This window comes from Lissotriton helveticus, chromosome 3_1, assembly GCF_964261635.1.
Source record: "Lissotriton helveticus chromosome 3_1, aLisHel1.1, whole genome shotgun sequence".
NCBI lineage: Eukaryota > Metazoa > Chordata > Amphibia > Caudata > Salamandridae > Lissotriton > Lissotriton helveticus.
In genome coordinates this window covers 1,048,397,694-1,048,414,256 of record NC_136061.1, presented here as the reverse complement: position 1 = coordinate 1,048,414,256, position 16,563 = coordinate 1,048,397,694, and the positions used below count along the sequence as shown (strand labels likewise).

Here is a 16,563-nt window from a genome sequence, read left to right as displayed (position 1 = left end):
TTGAAAGGACAACGTGGAGGTAGACGGGCTCAGCAGGCAGACTTCAGCATCCCACGAGTGGGAGCTCAATGCACAGAAAGCGCAAAAGCTATTCAAGAAGTGGGGGACACCACAAATAGACCTATTTGCAACACACCAGAATGAAAAATGCCAATACTTCGCATCCAGGCGACCAGGGGAACAGTCCCAGAGGAATGCCCTATGGATAAGCTGGTCGAGAACATTTGCCTACGCTTTTCCCCCGATACCACTGATACACAGGGTACTCGGCAAATGCAGAACCAGCAACATGCCACTGATTCTGGTGGCACCACAGTGGGCCAGGCAGTCCTGGTTCTCACAAATAGTGGAGATGGCACAGGGACCACCTCACAAGTTCGCAAACAGAAAAGACTTGCTCACCATGCAAAATGGGGAGGTACTTCACCCAGAGCCAGAGAGCCTCTGCCTGGCGGCATGACTCCTGAAGACATAGAGTTTGCACACCTGAAACTCCCAGAGATCACACTGCGGGTGCTACGGGATGCAAGGAGACTTACCACACGGAGGTGCTATGTGGCGAAATGGAAAAGATTCACGAAATGGTGCATCAGGAAAAAGCTACACAAGAAAATGACAAAGGAATCATCCGTGCTAAAATATTTAACACAACTGTAAAAGCGAACCTAAGATCTACCTCGCTGAGAGTGCACCTAGTAGCGATAGTAGCCTACACAAGAGAAGAGACGGGAAAGAGCTTCTTTATATCCCAAGTAGTAAAGAGATTCATGGAAGGGGCTAAAAGGATCGCCCCACCAAAGAGGATGCTGCCACCGGCATGGAACCTTAATTTAGTCCTAAAAGAACTTATGAAGGCGCCTTTTGAACCTATCCATAAAGCCTCACTACAAATGCTCACAATGAAGACAGCCTTTCTAGTGACAACCACCTCGCTACGTAGGGTAAGCGAGCTGCAAGCGCTAACACTACAAGAACCCTACATCCAAATACACAATGACAGGGTGGTAATGAGAACAGACCCACACTTTATGCCAAAGGTGGTGTCAAGGTTTCACATGAACCAAACAATACAGATACCAAGCTTCTTTCAGAACCCATCCACAAGCACAGAGAGGGCACTGCACACTCTGGACGCTAGAAGGGCAGTAATGCATTTCATTGAAAGAACTAAAGAGCACAGGAAAACAAAGCAGTTCTTTGTGTCCTTCGTGAGCAGTTTCATGGGAAGACCAGTAACAAAGGGCACCATCGCACGATGGATCGCACAAACTATACAATTCTGCCACGAGCAGGCAGGGCAAGAGCTACTAGGGGGGGGCACAAGCCCGCTCTACTAGGAAAAAGTGAGCAACAATAGCCTTCCTGGCTAACGCACCCATACAAGACATATGCCTGGCGGCAGCATGTTCTTCAGTGCACACGTTCACTATGCACTACTGCGTGGATATAAAAATGAATGAGGAAGCACAAGTAGGACAGAAAGTGCTTCAACATATATTCAACAACCAACGCTCATCTTCCACCCAGCCGCCACAAACATAACAAACCGATACAATGTCTGTGCACAGCATAGTGAATACTGAAAGATTCACGCTGCAAAACGAATAGTTTCTTACCTGTCTGTGTTGTTTTGCAGCTTGAAGATCTTTCTGGATTCACTAGCGAACCCACCCACCTCCACCAGAAAGATGAGACAGGAGGAGAAGGGAATACAAAGACAATATACAGTCAAACTCTTTAAGAGACAAATCGGGAGTTCCTTGAAAAAGAAGAAAGAACCTTAAATGATTGGAAAAGGATGAACAACTAGGACACAAAAACAAGAGAAAAAAAGAATCCGAAGATGGGGCCCAAGTGTGGGAGCTTCCGCAGGAAGCTTGCCGATGTCACAGGAAGGACACCAAAAGGTGGGACGTCGACGCCCACCTGGGCTACGGGGGAAAAAAAAAAAGACTAAGATTCCGGACCCAACCACTAGACCGCGGAATAATGCACAGCATAGTGAATCCAGAAAGATCTTCAAGCTGCAAAACAACACCGACAGGTAAGAAACTATTCGTTATCCAGTGAGGAATCCCCTTAGGCTTCTGCACCTTCCATCTCAAAAAGGAATTCTGACAGTCTGATTAGTGAGAAATTGCAACAGCAAAGCGTTCTAAGGTGAGTATTTCCTCAGATTCAGGCCTGTCTTATGTTGCTGTCGACAAAGACCTTCTCAAAAACATTGTATTGTATTGTATTGTATTGTAATTGCATTTATATAGCGCTTACTACCCCTGACGAGGCGTTGAAGCGCTTTTTCGGTGGGTAGCACGCTACTCCAGGACCAACAGAGGATTAGTGTTGAATTAGTATAGTGAAACATGCAAGTACATTTTAAGTGGTGGATAGGTTAGTCAGTTATTTGGATTTGGAATGATAGCAGAAGGATAGAGTAGGACAAAGGTTAGTATTTATTTATCGCTGGCTTGTTGACGCACGCTATTCAGGGACCCTTTTTAGGATTAGTGGTGAATTAATATGGTGAAATATGAGGTAATTTCAGTGGTGGATATTAGTCTGTTACTTGGAGTGAGAAGGATAGCGGATGGATAAAAGGGGAAGAAAGATTTGCATTCATATAGCACTTGTTACCCCTGATGGGTGTTGAAGCGCTTTTTTGGCGAGTAGCACACCACTCCGGAACCCATAAAGGATTAGTGTTGGGGGCTGGGCAGCTGCTTGCTCCTGTTCAGAATCTCCTAGGAGACAGACAGGCTCAATCCACAACTTTGGACTTCAGCAGGTAAAGGCTTCACTAACTCGAAATCTAACAATACTGATTGAATAAAGCTTTACTCCCCCTGCTGGCCAAAAAACGAAGTGCCCAGGCCCCAGTAAATACAGTTTCAACAGCTCACAGAAGCACCCTCTGATGTAGAAAATACCAGTTGATGGGGTGGGGGGGGGGGAGGCAGGGGGGCTGGCCTCACTGGCTTGTGAACACAAAATGGAGGCTGGGGGTGCACTGTTTGAGCACACAGGCCTAAGCACAGAGCAAAGGAGAAATTTGGAGGGAAAACAGATTTGTCACCAAGGAATAAGAGGGACAGACTACAGAGGTTGGACTGCAAATCCCACAATTCAACACACTAAATGAAGGCAATCATGGGCAGGGAAAACCACACATTTAAAACACAACACAGGTGATAAAATATGCAATTACTGGCAGGCTAAAACTACAATTTTTAACTGTAACAACCACAGGCATAGACAGTAAACACAGAAAGTGAAAATCGTTTTTTAAACCACTTTTTGTCTTGGGAAGAGACAGCACTAGTCTGTCTCCTTACCACTTCCTGGACTCTGCTCACTGCAATCTGGGCCACATGTAGGCTGCAACTCACAAGATGGAGGAGAATGATTTGGGGTGCACCCAGCAAGGCCTTAAGGGGCCTGGGCAGGTGTGAGAGGAGGGCTCAGACTTGCCTGGTAGCTGAATAGCCAATGGTCTGCTGGCCTGGGGGTGGGGGCTGGGCAGCTGCTTGCTCCTGTTCAGAATCTCCTAGGAGACAGACAGGCTCAATCCACAACTTTGGACTTCAGCAGGTAAAGGCTTCACTAACTCGAAATCTAACAATACTGATTGAATAAAGCTTTACTCCCCCTGCTGGCCAAAAAACGAAGTGCCCAGGACCCAGTAAATACAGTTTCAACAGCTCACAGAAGCACCCTCTGATGTAGAAAATACCAGTTGATGGGGTGGGGGGGGGGGGGGGAGGCAGGGGGGCTGGCCTCACTGGCTTGTGAACACAAAATGGAGGCTGGGGGTGCACTGTTTGAGCACACAGGCCTAAGCACAGAGCAAAGGAGAAATTTGGAGGGAAAACAGATTTGTCACCAAGGAATAAGAGGGACAGACTACAGAGGTTGGACTGCAAATCCCACAATTCAACACACTAAATGAAGGCAATCATGGGCAGGGAAAACCACACATTTAAAACACAACACAGGTGATAAAATATGCAATTACAGGCAGGCTAAAACTACAATTTTTAACTGTAACAACCACAGGCATAGACAGTAAACACAGAAAGTGAAAATCGTTTTTTAAACCACTTTTTGTCTTGGGAAGAGACAGCACTAGTCTGTCTCCTTACCACTTCCTGGACTCTGCTCACTGCAATCTGGGCCACATGTAGGCTGCAACTCACCCTCAACCAACAAGCCACTGGATCTCCATTCTCCAACCACTCTATTGACCACTAAACGTCCCTCAAAGATGAAGTTGTCATCACAACATTACAGTTGAAGACGTCCTCATTGATGACTCCACAAACAACCACCCCATAGACAAAAGCTCTATTGGCGACCACACAGTCGATGAATGGCGCACATATTTGACAGCTTTGGCAACTTATGTAATTGTGTCAACAATTTTCTCACCAGTGGCAATTCCATCAGCTTCTACTCGCCTTCTTTAGTCATTCTGTCCAGATAACTTCCTGCTTATACATCATCTAGCAAGGTATCACCAAGACTACTGGAAAAGATTTTTTGATACTGACATTGAGGGATGAGATGAAGCATCCGCTGATGAAGGCGTCTTTGAAGTTACCTAAAATTGTGCTCCGTCATCTTCTATAGCAGCCATGGGCTTTATATTGTTTTTACTTCCAAGTGCTTGAGAATGTCCTGATAAAGCCCATGGATTGCAGTTTGGGCTGAAAAGTGTAGATAATTTCAATGCGCATCACTACCGCTTGGTGAAAAATTAGGACTCTCACGATATAATTGCAGGATATATTAGTCCATTAAAATATTTTGGCTTCTACATCACAACATTGTTCTAACTATAAGGACCATGGACCTTTGATTGTTTTCAAACAAGCACTCAAATACTTATAAAAATGATTTTAGATCATACAGTTTTTCTGTATCAATATGGTCACTTTTTGAAATACATTGAATGGTACATTAAAACGAAGAATTATTTGTGTGGTGGGATACATTCTCATCTGTATTGTCAATGAATTTACATTTCACTCTTTTTCTGTAAAATACCAATTTTCTCCTGGAGAGCATCCTTCGCTTTTTGAGAAAAAATACAGTGCACCAGAGAATACACCACTTTGCTTGACTGTTCATGCAAAAATGGATTCATAGTACAAAATCGCAACCTCAATCAGTTGAATGGTTGCTTGTTACTCCCTGATGTGGAGGGTGACCATATGGATGCTTTTAGAAAGCAAACTTCATCTTTGGCAGCAACCTCAATCCCTGCATCAGGTCCCTAGCCACCCCAATAAGTAAGGGCAGACCTATGTGGAATGGCATAGCAAATTCAGTGGAGTTGATATTGTAAGGAAAGAGGGCGGAAGCCAGGCCAATCCCCCATGAAGGAGCGCTAATATCCTTGCCCATTATTTCCAATATGGGGTTCAGTCGGCTGGCAGGCACTGCCATCCTGCTACACTATAGCTAGCTCAGATGCACCTCTCTTTGTCCAGAGGTACAACCTTGTACTGGATTTAAAATACCAAGGAGGAGACTTTGTTTGGACTCTGACTGCTATGTAAATATGGATCCCCCTAGCGATTTGTGCCCCTTGAATTTGAATTTGAATTTAAAATATTTGTATAGCGCTACATTCACCATGCGGTTTCTTGGCGCTTATGGAAGCTAAATTAACAGTTGGAACAACAAGCCAGTGAAGGGGAAATTAAAATCAGATAACATTGGGAAAAGCCTGGGTAAACAAAAAGGTCTTGAGATCTTTCCGAAAGAGGGGATAATGTCTAGCTAGACGCAAGTGATCAGGAAGGGAATTCCAAAAGGATGGTGCCAAAATTGAGAAATTGGTTCCGCCCCATTTCTTGCGTCGGTAGCGGGGTACCTGGAGAAGAGATTGGGAGGATGATCGGAGCTCCCGAACAGGGGTATACTCCTTTAGCAAAGAGCAAATGAAGGCAGGAGCCGTACCCTGGCGCGCCTGGAAGACCATGCAGACAGTTTTGAAAAGGGATCGCTCCCTAACCGGTAACCAATGTAGTGCCTTCAGTAAGGGGGTGGAGTGATGGGAACAAGAGAGACCATACACCAATCTAGCCGCCTGATTTTGAACCAGCTGGAGCTTCCGCAAACTATACGCCGGTATGCCGTTGTATAGCGCGTTAGCGTAGTCCAGCCGGGAGATCACCAGAGCGGACATGATGAGATTAAGTGCAGGGGAAGAAAAAAAACGAGAAACAGAGCGAATAGTTCGAAGAACGAGAAAGCAAGAAGAAACAACAGAGTTAATTTGTGAATGAAGATTAAGTTGACTATTGATTTTGACACCCAGAGTTTTAACTGAGGAAGAGGGAGTGGGAGGGGATCCTAAGGAAGAAGGCCAGAATAAGGAGTTCCAGGGACTGGAGGGACCACCCGTAAGGACTAATTCTGTTTTATCAGGGTTCAGCTTCAGATGGTTGTGGTCCATCCAGTCCCTGATGAAAATCATAATAGACTGAAAATTAGAAATAGAGTGGGGAGAAGAAGAAAGAGAAAAGATAAGCTGGAGGTCATCCGCATAATTATACACGGTGACCTCCAGTTGTTGAAGAGCAAAGATCAGAGGATAGATATAGAGATTAAACAAGAGAGGGGATAGAGAAGAACCCTGGGGGACACCACAAGTGACCTTAAGTTGTGTGGCTGAAAAGTCCCCCAACCGGACCGCCTGGGTGCGGTCCCTCAGGAAGGATGATAGCCAAACCAGGGCTGAGCCCCCGACCCCCGTCGCTCCGACACGGGAAAGTAAGATGGTATGATCAACCGTGTCGAAGGCGGCGGAGAGGTCGAGGAGCACCAGAGCCTGGTAGTTGTTATGGTCCATACCTTCCCTGAGGTTGTTCAGGACCGACACCACAACGGACTCGGTGGAGTGCCTAGGTCGAAAACCTGCCTGACGAGATGCTAGGACTCCATTGGCTTCTACATGGGCGCTAAGAACCGATGCTACATGGCACTACAACACCTTGCCCAAGTAGGGCAAGAGGGAGATGGGGCGGTAATTGACGGGAGCGGAGGAGTCCGCACCAGGCTTCTTCAGGATGGGCACTATGATGGCAGATTTAAGAGCTGGAATTACCACACCCTGAGCCAGCGAGCTGTTGAGGAAAGAAATTGGTGGATTGGGGCAAGTAGTGTAGATTTGTTGTAGTATGTGAGCTGGGCAGATATCTGCCGGGGAACCAGACTTAACTTTAGGAAGTATTGCGAGGAACACCTCTTCGGTAAGCAGGGGAATAGAGGAGAGACAGCCATGGGCAACCGGGGGGTGAGGCTCAACAAAAGTAGGGGAAGGGGGGGGGGAATGTTGGCTTTAATGTTGCTAATTTTTTCCAAAAAATATAAGTTTAATGAATCACAAAGGGACTGGGTAGGAGGGGGCTTAAGAGTGGCCCTATCAGAATAGGCCAGGTCATGGACAATGGAGAAGATCTCCCTAGGTTTATTTTCTGCCACCAATATTTTGGCAGAGAAATAAGCAGTTTTAGCACCTAAAATGGCCCTTTTATAATCACTCAGTAGAGACGTATAGTGAGTTTTTAATAAGGGGCAGTACTGCCTTCTCCATTGTCTCTCGGCCTGCCTGAGAGTCAACTTTTTTTTCTTTAAATCGTCGCCAAACCATCGATTGGACTCCTTAGGTCTCCGGATTGATATCCGGCGAAAAGGGGCTACCTTGTCGCAGCCTCCAGCAAGCCAAGTCTCGATGGCAGCGGCTTGAGAGATGGAAGGTAGACCCTCTAGATTAGGTGCAGAATTCAAGAGGGAAGAGGACAGCGCAGGTAGATCTACCCTGTTCCAATTCCGCGCCCAGGTGTTTTTGGCAAGCGGGATTTTTGCTATCGGCTTAAGGCAGAGAGAAAAGGAAATCAAAGCATGATCGGACCAAGGGCAGGGAGACACGGTCATGGAAAAGACCAAGGTATTGAGAGACCAGACCTGGTCTAATACATGGCCGTGAATATGTGTGGGAGTCTGTGAATGAGAAACAAAGTTCAGGGATAGGAGAAAATCCGAAAATTGTTTGGAGGCAGAACATTCGTGAGGGTCTAGGGGCCAATAATTAAAATCCCCTAATACCAGGACTGAGGTGTGATTAATGGCTAAAGTGGCCAGTAAGTCCTGAAATGCTGGTAAAAACAAGTGGGATGGCTGGGGAGGGCGGTACATTAATAAACAGGTAAGTGGGGGAGAAAAAGCAAGGGAACGAGCCACCAGGTGTTCGGTAGGGATAATGGGAGAGGAGGACACAAGTTGAAAGTTGTGCTCAGTTCGAGCTATTAAAGCCACACCACCCCCTGCCTTACCCCCAGACCGGTCAGCACGGAGGGCCACATAAGACGAAGGAAGAGCGACCAAGAGGGAAGGCAGGGAGGACTCACAAAACCATGTTTCTGTTCACAGCAACATGTCAGGCTGGTGGGTATCAAGCAGCACAAATAATTCCTGGTGGTGCTTAACGGCTGACCTGGTGTTAAGTAACATAACAGACAGGGCGGGGAGAACAGATAAGGGATCTGGGTCAGGTACAGAGGCCAATGGAGGAATTGTATGGGAAGGGATAGTTTGATGAGGGGCAGGATTAAGTCCCAGAGCAGAGATGTGCCGAATAATAGGAGCAGGCAGAGGCCAATCCCCCTGAAAAGAGCGTAATATCTCAGGAGAATAAAACAGGGCATTAGGACGCGCCCCTGGCCCCAGTCGGCCGCGGACGGGCGCAGGCGGGCTTGACTTAGGTGCCACTTCGGCGCGCCTTCGTCGCGTCCGCTGCGCTTCCTCATTGTGCACGTTTAAGTAAGGGCGGAGCGCGGTGGGTGTGGCGCCGAGCTGGGTCGCCTGGCGATCCCAAAGGAAAATGGCGCCCACACTCCACCGAGCCCGGACCAAGTGAGTAAAAAGTTAAGCTCCTGTTGGCTGGGAGGAAGTTAAAAGCAAGGATCAGGTCCTGCGCCCCAGCTCTGAATCAGCTGGGCGCAGCGTTCAATTCCGCCAGACACAGTCTCGTTATTCGCTGCAGGCGCGAACCCTCTGCCACCGGGGTCGCCTGCTTCCAGATGACGACTGAGGGGGAGGCCGCTGCTAAGTAAGGGCGGAGCGCGGTGGGTGTGGCGCCGAGCTGGGTCGCCTGGCGATCCCAAAGGAAAATGGCGCCCACACTCCACCGAGCCCGGACCAAGTGAGTAAAAAGTTAAGCTCCTGTTGGCTGGGAGCAAGTTAAAAGCAAGGATCAGGTCCTGCGCCCCAGCTCTGAATCAGCTGGGCGCAGCGTTCAATTCCGCCAGACACTGTCTCGTTATTCGCTGCAGGCGCGAACCCTCTGCCACCGGGGTCGCCTGCTTCCAACATTCTCCTCTATCTTGCTCAAATGCGTTGGTGCAAGGATTTCTGTTTCTCTACTGAAAGAATAATAAGACGCCATATGCCTGTGTTAAAAGTCAGAAAACACATTGCACCTCCAGGATCAATTGCAAAACTCTTATAAAATAAAAGAATGAGTGTGTTGCAAACTACAAGGAATAACAAAGATGAGGATGAACCTATGTGCTTAGTCCATACTTCACTGAGGAGCTAACACAAGAAAGGAAGGGAAAGTAGAGAACTAAGCATTCGAAAGACTGCAAATAAAAGTGACAACAAAAAAACTAATGGTATGCTGTGGACAATTGGCAAGAGAGCTGAATGGTAAACTATGCTGCACAGCACGTGCGCTATGTTGGTGAGACCTAAAAATGGTACGGTACCCTGATCCAACAGGCAATGAAAAAAAATAGAAGACATTTACCTTGTGATTGGATTTACCTCTAGTGCTTCATTTCCCTTCCTTGTGGAAAATAGTACTACATTGTTGAGGGCTTGAGTGGAGTGAGTGTCAGTTGATAACTTTCACCACTCATTGTTGTTTTTGTTTCCTGATAAGGTTTATTAGCCTTGAGTGCTGTTGCGCTTTTAAGGCCTATCATAATTTTTTCATGGCGTATCGTAATTTATTCATTAATACAGCAAGCATGCCGTGATCAAGGAAAATGACCCTTTTGACTGTTGAGGTATTAATACTGCAATCATCTTGGTTCAGTGGGCTACTCAGGGCTGCACCTGGTGCAACAATGATAGCTGTGCCCCTGAATGTACTTTTAGTCACATGGAAGTAAAAGCATTTTACAACTAACAAGTTGAGCAGCTATCCGACCAGATTATCTTAAACAAAATAGTTGAGACAAATGAGCGGCTTGGTGGAGAGGGGAACTTAAATGTGAAGAACAAATACAAATTAGGTCAGTATATTACATATGCGATCCATGAAACAATTGAAAATTAGAGTGCAAACTATGATTCACGTTTTCAACCAAATGCATTATTTATCCAGAAGTTCAAAGTAGGAGTTGTCAACTGTTCTTCTTACCAAGCTGAAGGCTATCTACATTCATGAAGTGAATTTTACATTTTGTATTTAAGGTGCTGTATCACTAAACTGTGCTATGATGTTTACCTCCAATTTTCTAGATGAAAGCTTTTCTGTTAAGCACAACAAAGAATTTCTACTGTCAATGGCCAACAGAGGGAAGGACACAAATGGTTCACAATTCTTTATGTAAGTATTGTTGACCTAAAAAGTTGAATTGTGTATTGTTTTTCTAGATTGAATCGGGGATTATTATCTGTACATCATCTTGCTGCTTTGTTATTTATTGTAGTATCTGATTCTGGTGTGTGAGCACCTTTGTAGGAAAGTGACCCTTTTTGACATAGTTACCACCACTTTTTGCTTGGTATTTGATGCAATTTTGACTGAAGTGCACTAGATTACGGCTAAACAGGACCCCAATGCCAGTACTCCTTCCCTAAGACAAGATAACTGTCCGATTGTTTCCCAGTTGCCCGGAACTTTAGCACCTCTGTAAGTTCATGGTAAATGGTACCCCTGGTAGCTAGGGTATGGGTACGAAAGAGGGTCCCAAAGGACTACAGCTTGTATTGTGCCACCCAAAGCGACCCATCACCAATCTCATGCAGACTGCCAATGCAAGTTGCGTGAAATGGTGCCCAGAAATGCGAATGCATGGCATGGCGCTCACACTGTGTGCCATGCCCCCAGACACTGCATGCAATACAAGTCACTCCATAGCAGGCCTTCTATCCCTAAGGCAGATTGCAATATATTACATGTGAGGACGCATCTGCATGATGAACCTGTGCTGTCTAGTTCAATTGCTTCATTGTACAAGTGAGCAGTTAAGCCATCTTAAGCATATGTACTAGGCACTAGTCATTACTAGTACTTCAGCTACATGATGGCTTCACTGAAACCCATGATGTTTGGTATCCAACATCTCGTCTTAATAAATCCATACTGATGCCAGTAGTGGATTTATTAAGATATACATCCAGAGGGCACCTTAGAGGTGCCCCCTGAAAACTTACCAGGCTCTTAGTGGGCTGGCTGATTGATATTGTCCAGTCTGCCACCACAGACTGGTTTCTGACCCACTGGAGGTCAGAGCCAGCGCTCTGATGTTAGAAACCATGCTTGCTTTGGCAGGAGGTGTTCACACCTCCTCCAGCAGGATAGCTTGTGAATCTGCACACAAAAGGCCAGAGGCTTCAAAGCCTCTGCTGCCTTTGATATGCAATCCCCTGCTTCCCCCAGACTTGAGAGATGGCGCCCCCTGCCCTGAGGTCCATCTGGCACCAGGACAGGTGGGTAATTGGCTATGCAAGGAGGCGTGGTGCACTGCCAGGCCAGTCACACCCCTAAGGTGGGCTGCTTGATGTGCTCCACAAAAAAGGGTTCCACTATTTTGATTTTGGTGGAATTAGGAATTCTGGTACAGGGTTAGGCCCACTCCTCACATGTAGTGGTCCTGTGTGGGTGTGTAGTGACCCCAAGTGCAAGTAGCCCATTGGATGCTACCCTTCCCTTAGCACCCCTATATTGAGTAGTTATGTGCCTCCCTGACACCAGGAACTCAGATTTGCCTGAAGAGAAAGGAAGGACTGAGACAAGCCAAAGAAGCGAGAACTGCGGGCTACTGGTGTACTTTGTCGCCAAAACCTGCCTACTTGCTCCTGCCCCGACAATTGCAACAAACCGACTTGTCCTGCAGCTATGCATCCTCCAAAAGTCTTGCAGGTCCTCCCGCACTTCGCCACGCCGTCAGCATTTCCCTTGAAGTGGAGGAGCCACTTGCCTGCAGGCACCAACCACAATGTCCGGTTCACCATATTGCTGTTCATTGGGTCCACTGACGCAGCAGCCGCCCAGGAAGAGGTCACTGTGCTCCAGGAGGTCAGATCCGTCTCCCCACCAAGTGAGAAGATGACGGGACCAACCAAATACCTGGGGTACTGAACGCCTAGCAGCAACTAAAGCTTGTTTGAGTCCGGTCAAGACTTCCAACGCCGCATAGGCCAACTTGCCGAAGAGGGACGTCCGCACCACAGAGGCCAGCACTGAGAGTGGCCCAGCTGTACCATTTGCAGGCCTAATCAAGAACCTTAGTTGCCTTTGACACACAGGCCCAGCCGACCAAAACTGTCTGCACCCGAGATCCCCACCCGAGTCCGCAACAACCGACTGTGTTCCTTTCTCCCTGGACCTTCACGAACAGAGCCCCCGTTGGGAGCTCCCGGACCTGTCCCCTAGTCTCTCTCTGCTGCCTGTCTTTGGATGCCCCTCCTTCCCAACAGAACTTTATTTGGTAGGAGAGGAGGCAAGGTTAAAAACTGTGGTGGTGCGCATATAGAAAAGTCACTGTTTTATAGCACCTGATTGTCCATGTGTAAGACCGGTGACTATTCGTTATCACTGATCACTACTGTTATCACCAGTTGGTCTACCTCCAGGTGGAGGAAAGCATTTTGCCAAAAAAGACCCGATGATGATGCTTTTACATCTTATGATAAGAGGAGAATCAAGATATACCACTTTACCTTCTCTGTACGTGAATGAGGGTTTTTAAGTTGGTCAACACACCTGACCCTGGTAATACAGGTACAAGTGATCTATTCTCCCCTCTATTACCTATCTCTGACCGGAAGCTGAATGGATCCGAGCTTCTATCCCCCTCCCTTGATTATTTATAGTATTACATACAAAGCCAGCTTCTTACATTCATCTTGGTTTGTAATAACCCACCTCTGATTTCCATGTTATCATAACTTTTATCTGCTCTGTTAAACAGCAATATGATTTAGAATCTTTTAGATCTTAGTCTCACGGGCACATTTTTCTTTGTTTTTCATAATGTTTAACACTGAACGTTTAGATTTTCTTCTGCTTGCCAGCTTCTATTATGTTGTGTGGATAAGTCTACTTGAGGGCTGCTTTACATGCACCATGAAACTGGTGGGCATTAAATTAACTGCTGCTTATTATTGTTTCCTGAATTTATTTCTCCAAACGCATTCTTTACACAATTAGTTTGCCCAAAATTGTTAAAGAGAATGAAGAGGCAGATTTGTTTTATATGGCCGAGCCGACCCAGTTCAGAAGAATCACTCTTATCTTTGAGCAAATTTTGAAGAACTGAAGGCAAAAGAATGTTCAGCTACCTAGCATAAGGCCTGTGACTGCTCTTAGGCTTTGCCTCCCTTGTTTCTTAAAGAAACAAACAATATTCTTCTTGCTTCCTGAAACTTTGTGTAACATCTGTAGTTGAAGACCTCCACAAAAAGAAATTTCATAGAGCGGATGTCAGCTTAAAGAATGTTTGATAGCTCTTGCTACTTGAAAGAAACCCTTCTCAGTCCCGGTGTCCTACAGGCACATCGCTCAGCAATGCAGTCCCGTACCTTGTGACCCGAAATCGGACCATCAGTCTAACAAGTTAGACTTTATGGTCGAAAAAATGTATTGCCCCTGGAAGCTTAGCCCATCGCATTGCAAATGTGATGGATATCTAGAACGCTGTGTCCAGGCTCTACGGGAGCTGATAAATGACGGTGATCACTTTGCCTGACCACCCTTTTAATGTTTGGTCACTGGTTATCTCGACATTTCCAGACAATGCTTATGTGAGGACCGGACTGCCGGGGCACTTTCACTCATTTCAGGCCCACAATTGTCACCCTACATTCTCATGTACAGTGATGATACATCATCATTGGATGCGCTCCATTGACGGTTCTGTAGATATCCAAATAAGACTTCATGAGCATGCCATTCGATCGTGAGCAGCTATTCTGGGAGAAGTCAATCTACTCCTTAGGGAGTCCCAAGAATAGCTTCCCCTTGGCACTCCAGCTGGTCCTATTCCCTCTAAACCTCTCAGCTGATTAAGAAATCCTAACACATTGTACCATTCTTTTGAGCACTGATGGATCGCAGGGGTCTCCAATATTTTTTTGTATTAAAAGCTACTTGTCTTCAATGGGAATCCTCCAAATGTATTAATATTATTAGAGAAGTGGTGGTAACCACATCAGCCAAGGTTACATTAGTGGCCACCATATGCAAGATTACTAGCACTGATGACCTCTGTACTCTTGGAAACACCAACTACATACCAAACATAGGCCACACTCTAGCGTGAGTGTGTAAATGAACCACCTTGTCATTCTGCTGCACAATTTCCCTCTTGGGTGCCCTACTTTTTGGTCTGTGTGTGGTTGGAGACTATGAGCATTGTTCCTACCATTATAAGTCACATGGTCAGTTAAGTGGGAGGATACATGCAGGATGTGCTACGCTCTGAGTATCATTGTGCCCAGTCGGCCATTCTTGTCATTTTAGCACATATGAGATCTCTTTACATCTGACCGTTTTAAAACAAATTACATATGCTAAGGTTTGCTGTGCAACATACTGAACCACATTTTTTTATCCAATCCATTTTATGACTTGTGTAATAAGGAGAGGAGGATTGAGATTCGCTGTTGGTCCATGTTTTTTCACTGGGTCAAAAATGGGATAAACTGACTTTACACTATAATTGCTTCTTGAAACTGGCGCAGACGGACTTTGTGCCATGTTTTCTGCAAAAAATGGAGCTTAAAAATCTTTGCTTTTGTATCACAGATCCACAATGATCCTGCACATTCGGAAAGTGGAGCAAATTTGTTTGACTCTGTATGCTGACAAAATAATGAAATATTTGTTTGCTAATTTTTAGGCCCCTGTGCAAAACTTTACATGATAGTGATAAGTCTAGGTTTTGTGGAAGACCAGGCCATGCCATTCTTTATTACCTAAGCATCAAACATATGCTGAGTGCGTATCGCAAAAAGTGGCTCTGAAAGACAAGACAGATTGGTCTGGTGCTGTCTATTGAACATCACCTTATTCCCAGTGTAAGTCGAAATATGTGGCAGGTGAGGGCAATATTATGCATCAAGGTTTGCTAAATAATGCGATAAAGAAAGGCAAATTATGTGGCACAACACATTTTGTGAAAGTACTACTTTATTATTTCGTTATTTTTACAAATGGTAACACTGTCTGTGTAAAGAATTACCCTCATTAATATTAAACAACCAAAACAGTAATAATCAACTGAAAGATGACCAGTCAACCTATGTGTAGGTCCTTTCCCTGCACGTTGCCACATTTTTAGGTCGAGCTGGCGTTGGAGCGAGAAGCGCTCCCTCCAGCGAGACTATAGTCACCTTCCTCCCTGTCAAGGGAGTAACAGCTGTGAACGAGCCCGATACAGACCTGGGCACGAGCCGACCCAGGTCTGTGAACGCGCTTCAAGGTTGAGCAGCTTGTGCACGTTTGTTGGACGTCAGGCGCTGCAAGCCCGCCAGACCAATTATCCCAGCATGAAACTCTACTTCCTGAGGCCCACAAGACCAATTATCCCAGCAGGAGTCTCCACTTCCTCAGGCGCCGCAACAATTATCACAGCATGAGACCCACTTATCACAGCATGTCAACAGGCGCCCCAGGCTGCTGGAGCACTCAACTATAATTAATGTGCAGTTGAGTGCTCCAGCAGGGTGGGGCGGCTCTCTGCATGCTGTGATAATTATCACTTTGGGGCCTCATGCTGTGATAATTAGGGCGGCATGCTCTATTTGCAGCACTGAACATTTTCAAAGAAGGCATTGGAGACACTCACCCTCACTAACCCTCACGCCCTCACACCCCCTGACCCCTCACACACCTCCTCACCCTCACACACCTCCTCACTCTCACACACCCTCACATACCCTCACACACCCTCACTCAGCCTCACACACCCTCACACACCCTCACACACCCTCTCACCCTCACACCCTCACACCCCCTCACCTTCACACCCCTCACCCTCACTCACCCCCTCACCCTCACACCCCCTCACCCTCACACTGCCTCACCCTAACACTGCCTCACCTTCACACCCCCTCACCCCCTCACCCCCCCTCACCCTCACACACTCACCCTCACACACTCACCCTCACACACTCTCACCCTCACACCCCTCACATACCCTCACTCACCCTCACTCACCCTCACACACCCTCACACCCTCACCCTCACACACCCTCACACACACCCTCACATACCCTTACCAGCATAGCATAACAAAACATAGCATAGCATAACGAAACACA

At 46.4% G+C, this 16,563-nt stretch overlaps 1 protein-coding gene across 1 annotated transcript in view; it reads left to right on the top strand.

The window, feature by feature from the left end:
- The window catches only part of PPIG (peptidylprolyl isomerase G), a 340,378-nt gene that overhangs the window by 103,108 nt on the left and 220,707 nt on the right, over nucleotides 1-16,563 (top strand). Inside the window, exon 6 of the mRNA XM_078681607.1 lies at nucleotides 10,534-10,621. Within this exon, the coding sequence (XP_078537733.1) occupies nucleotides 10,534-10,621 (88 nt within the window). The remainder of the gene's footprint in view (nucleotides 1-10,533; nucleotides 10,622-16,563) is intronic.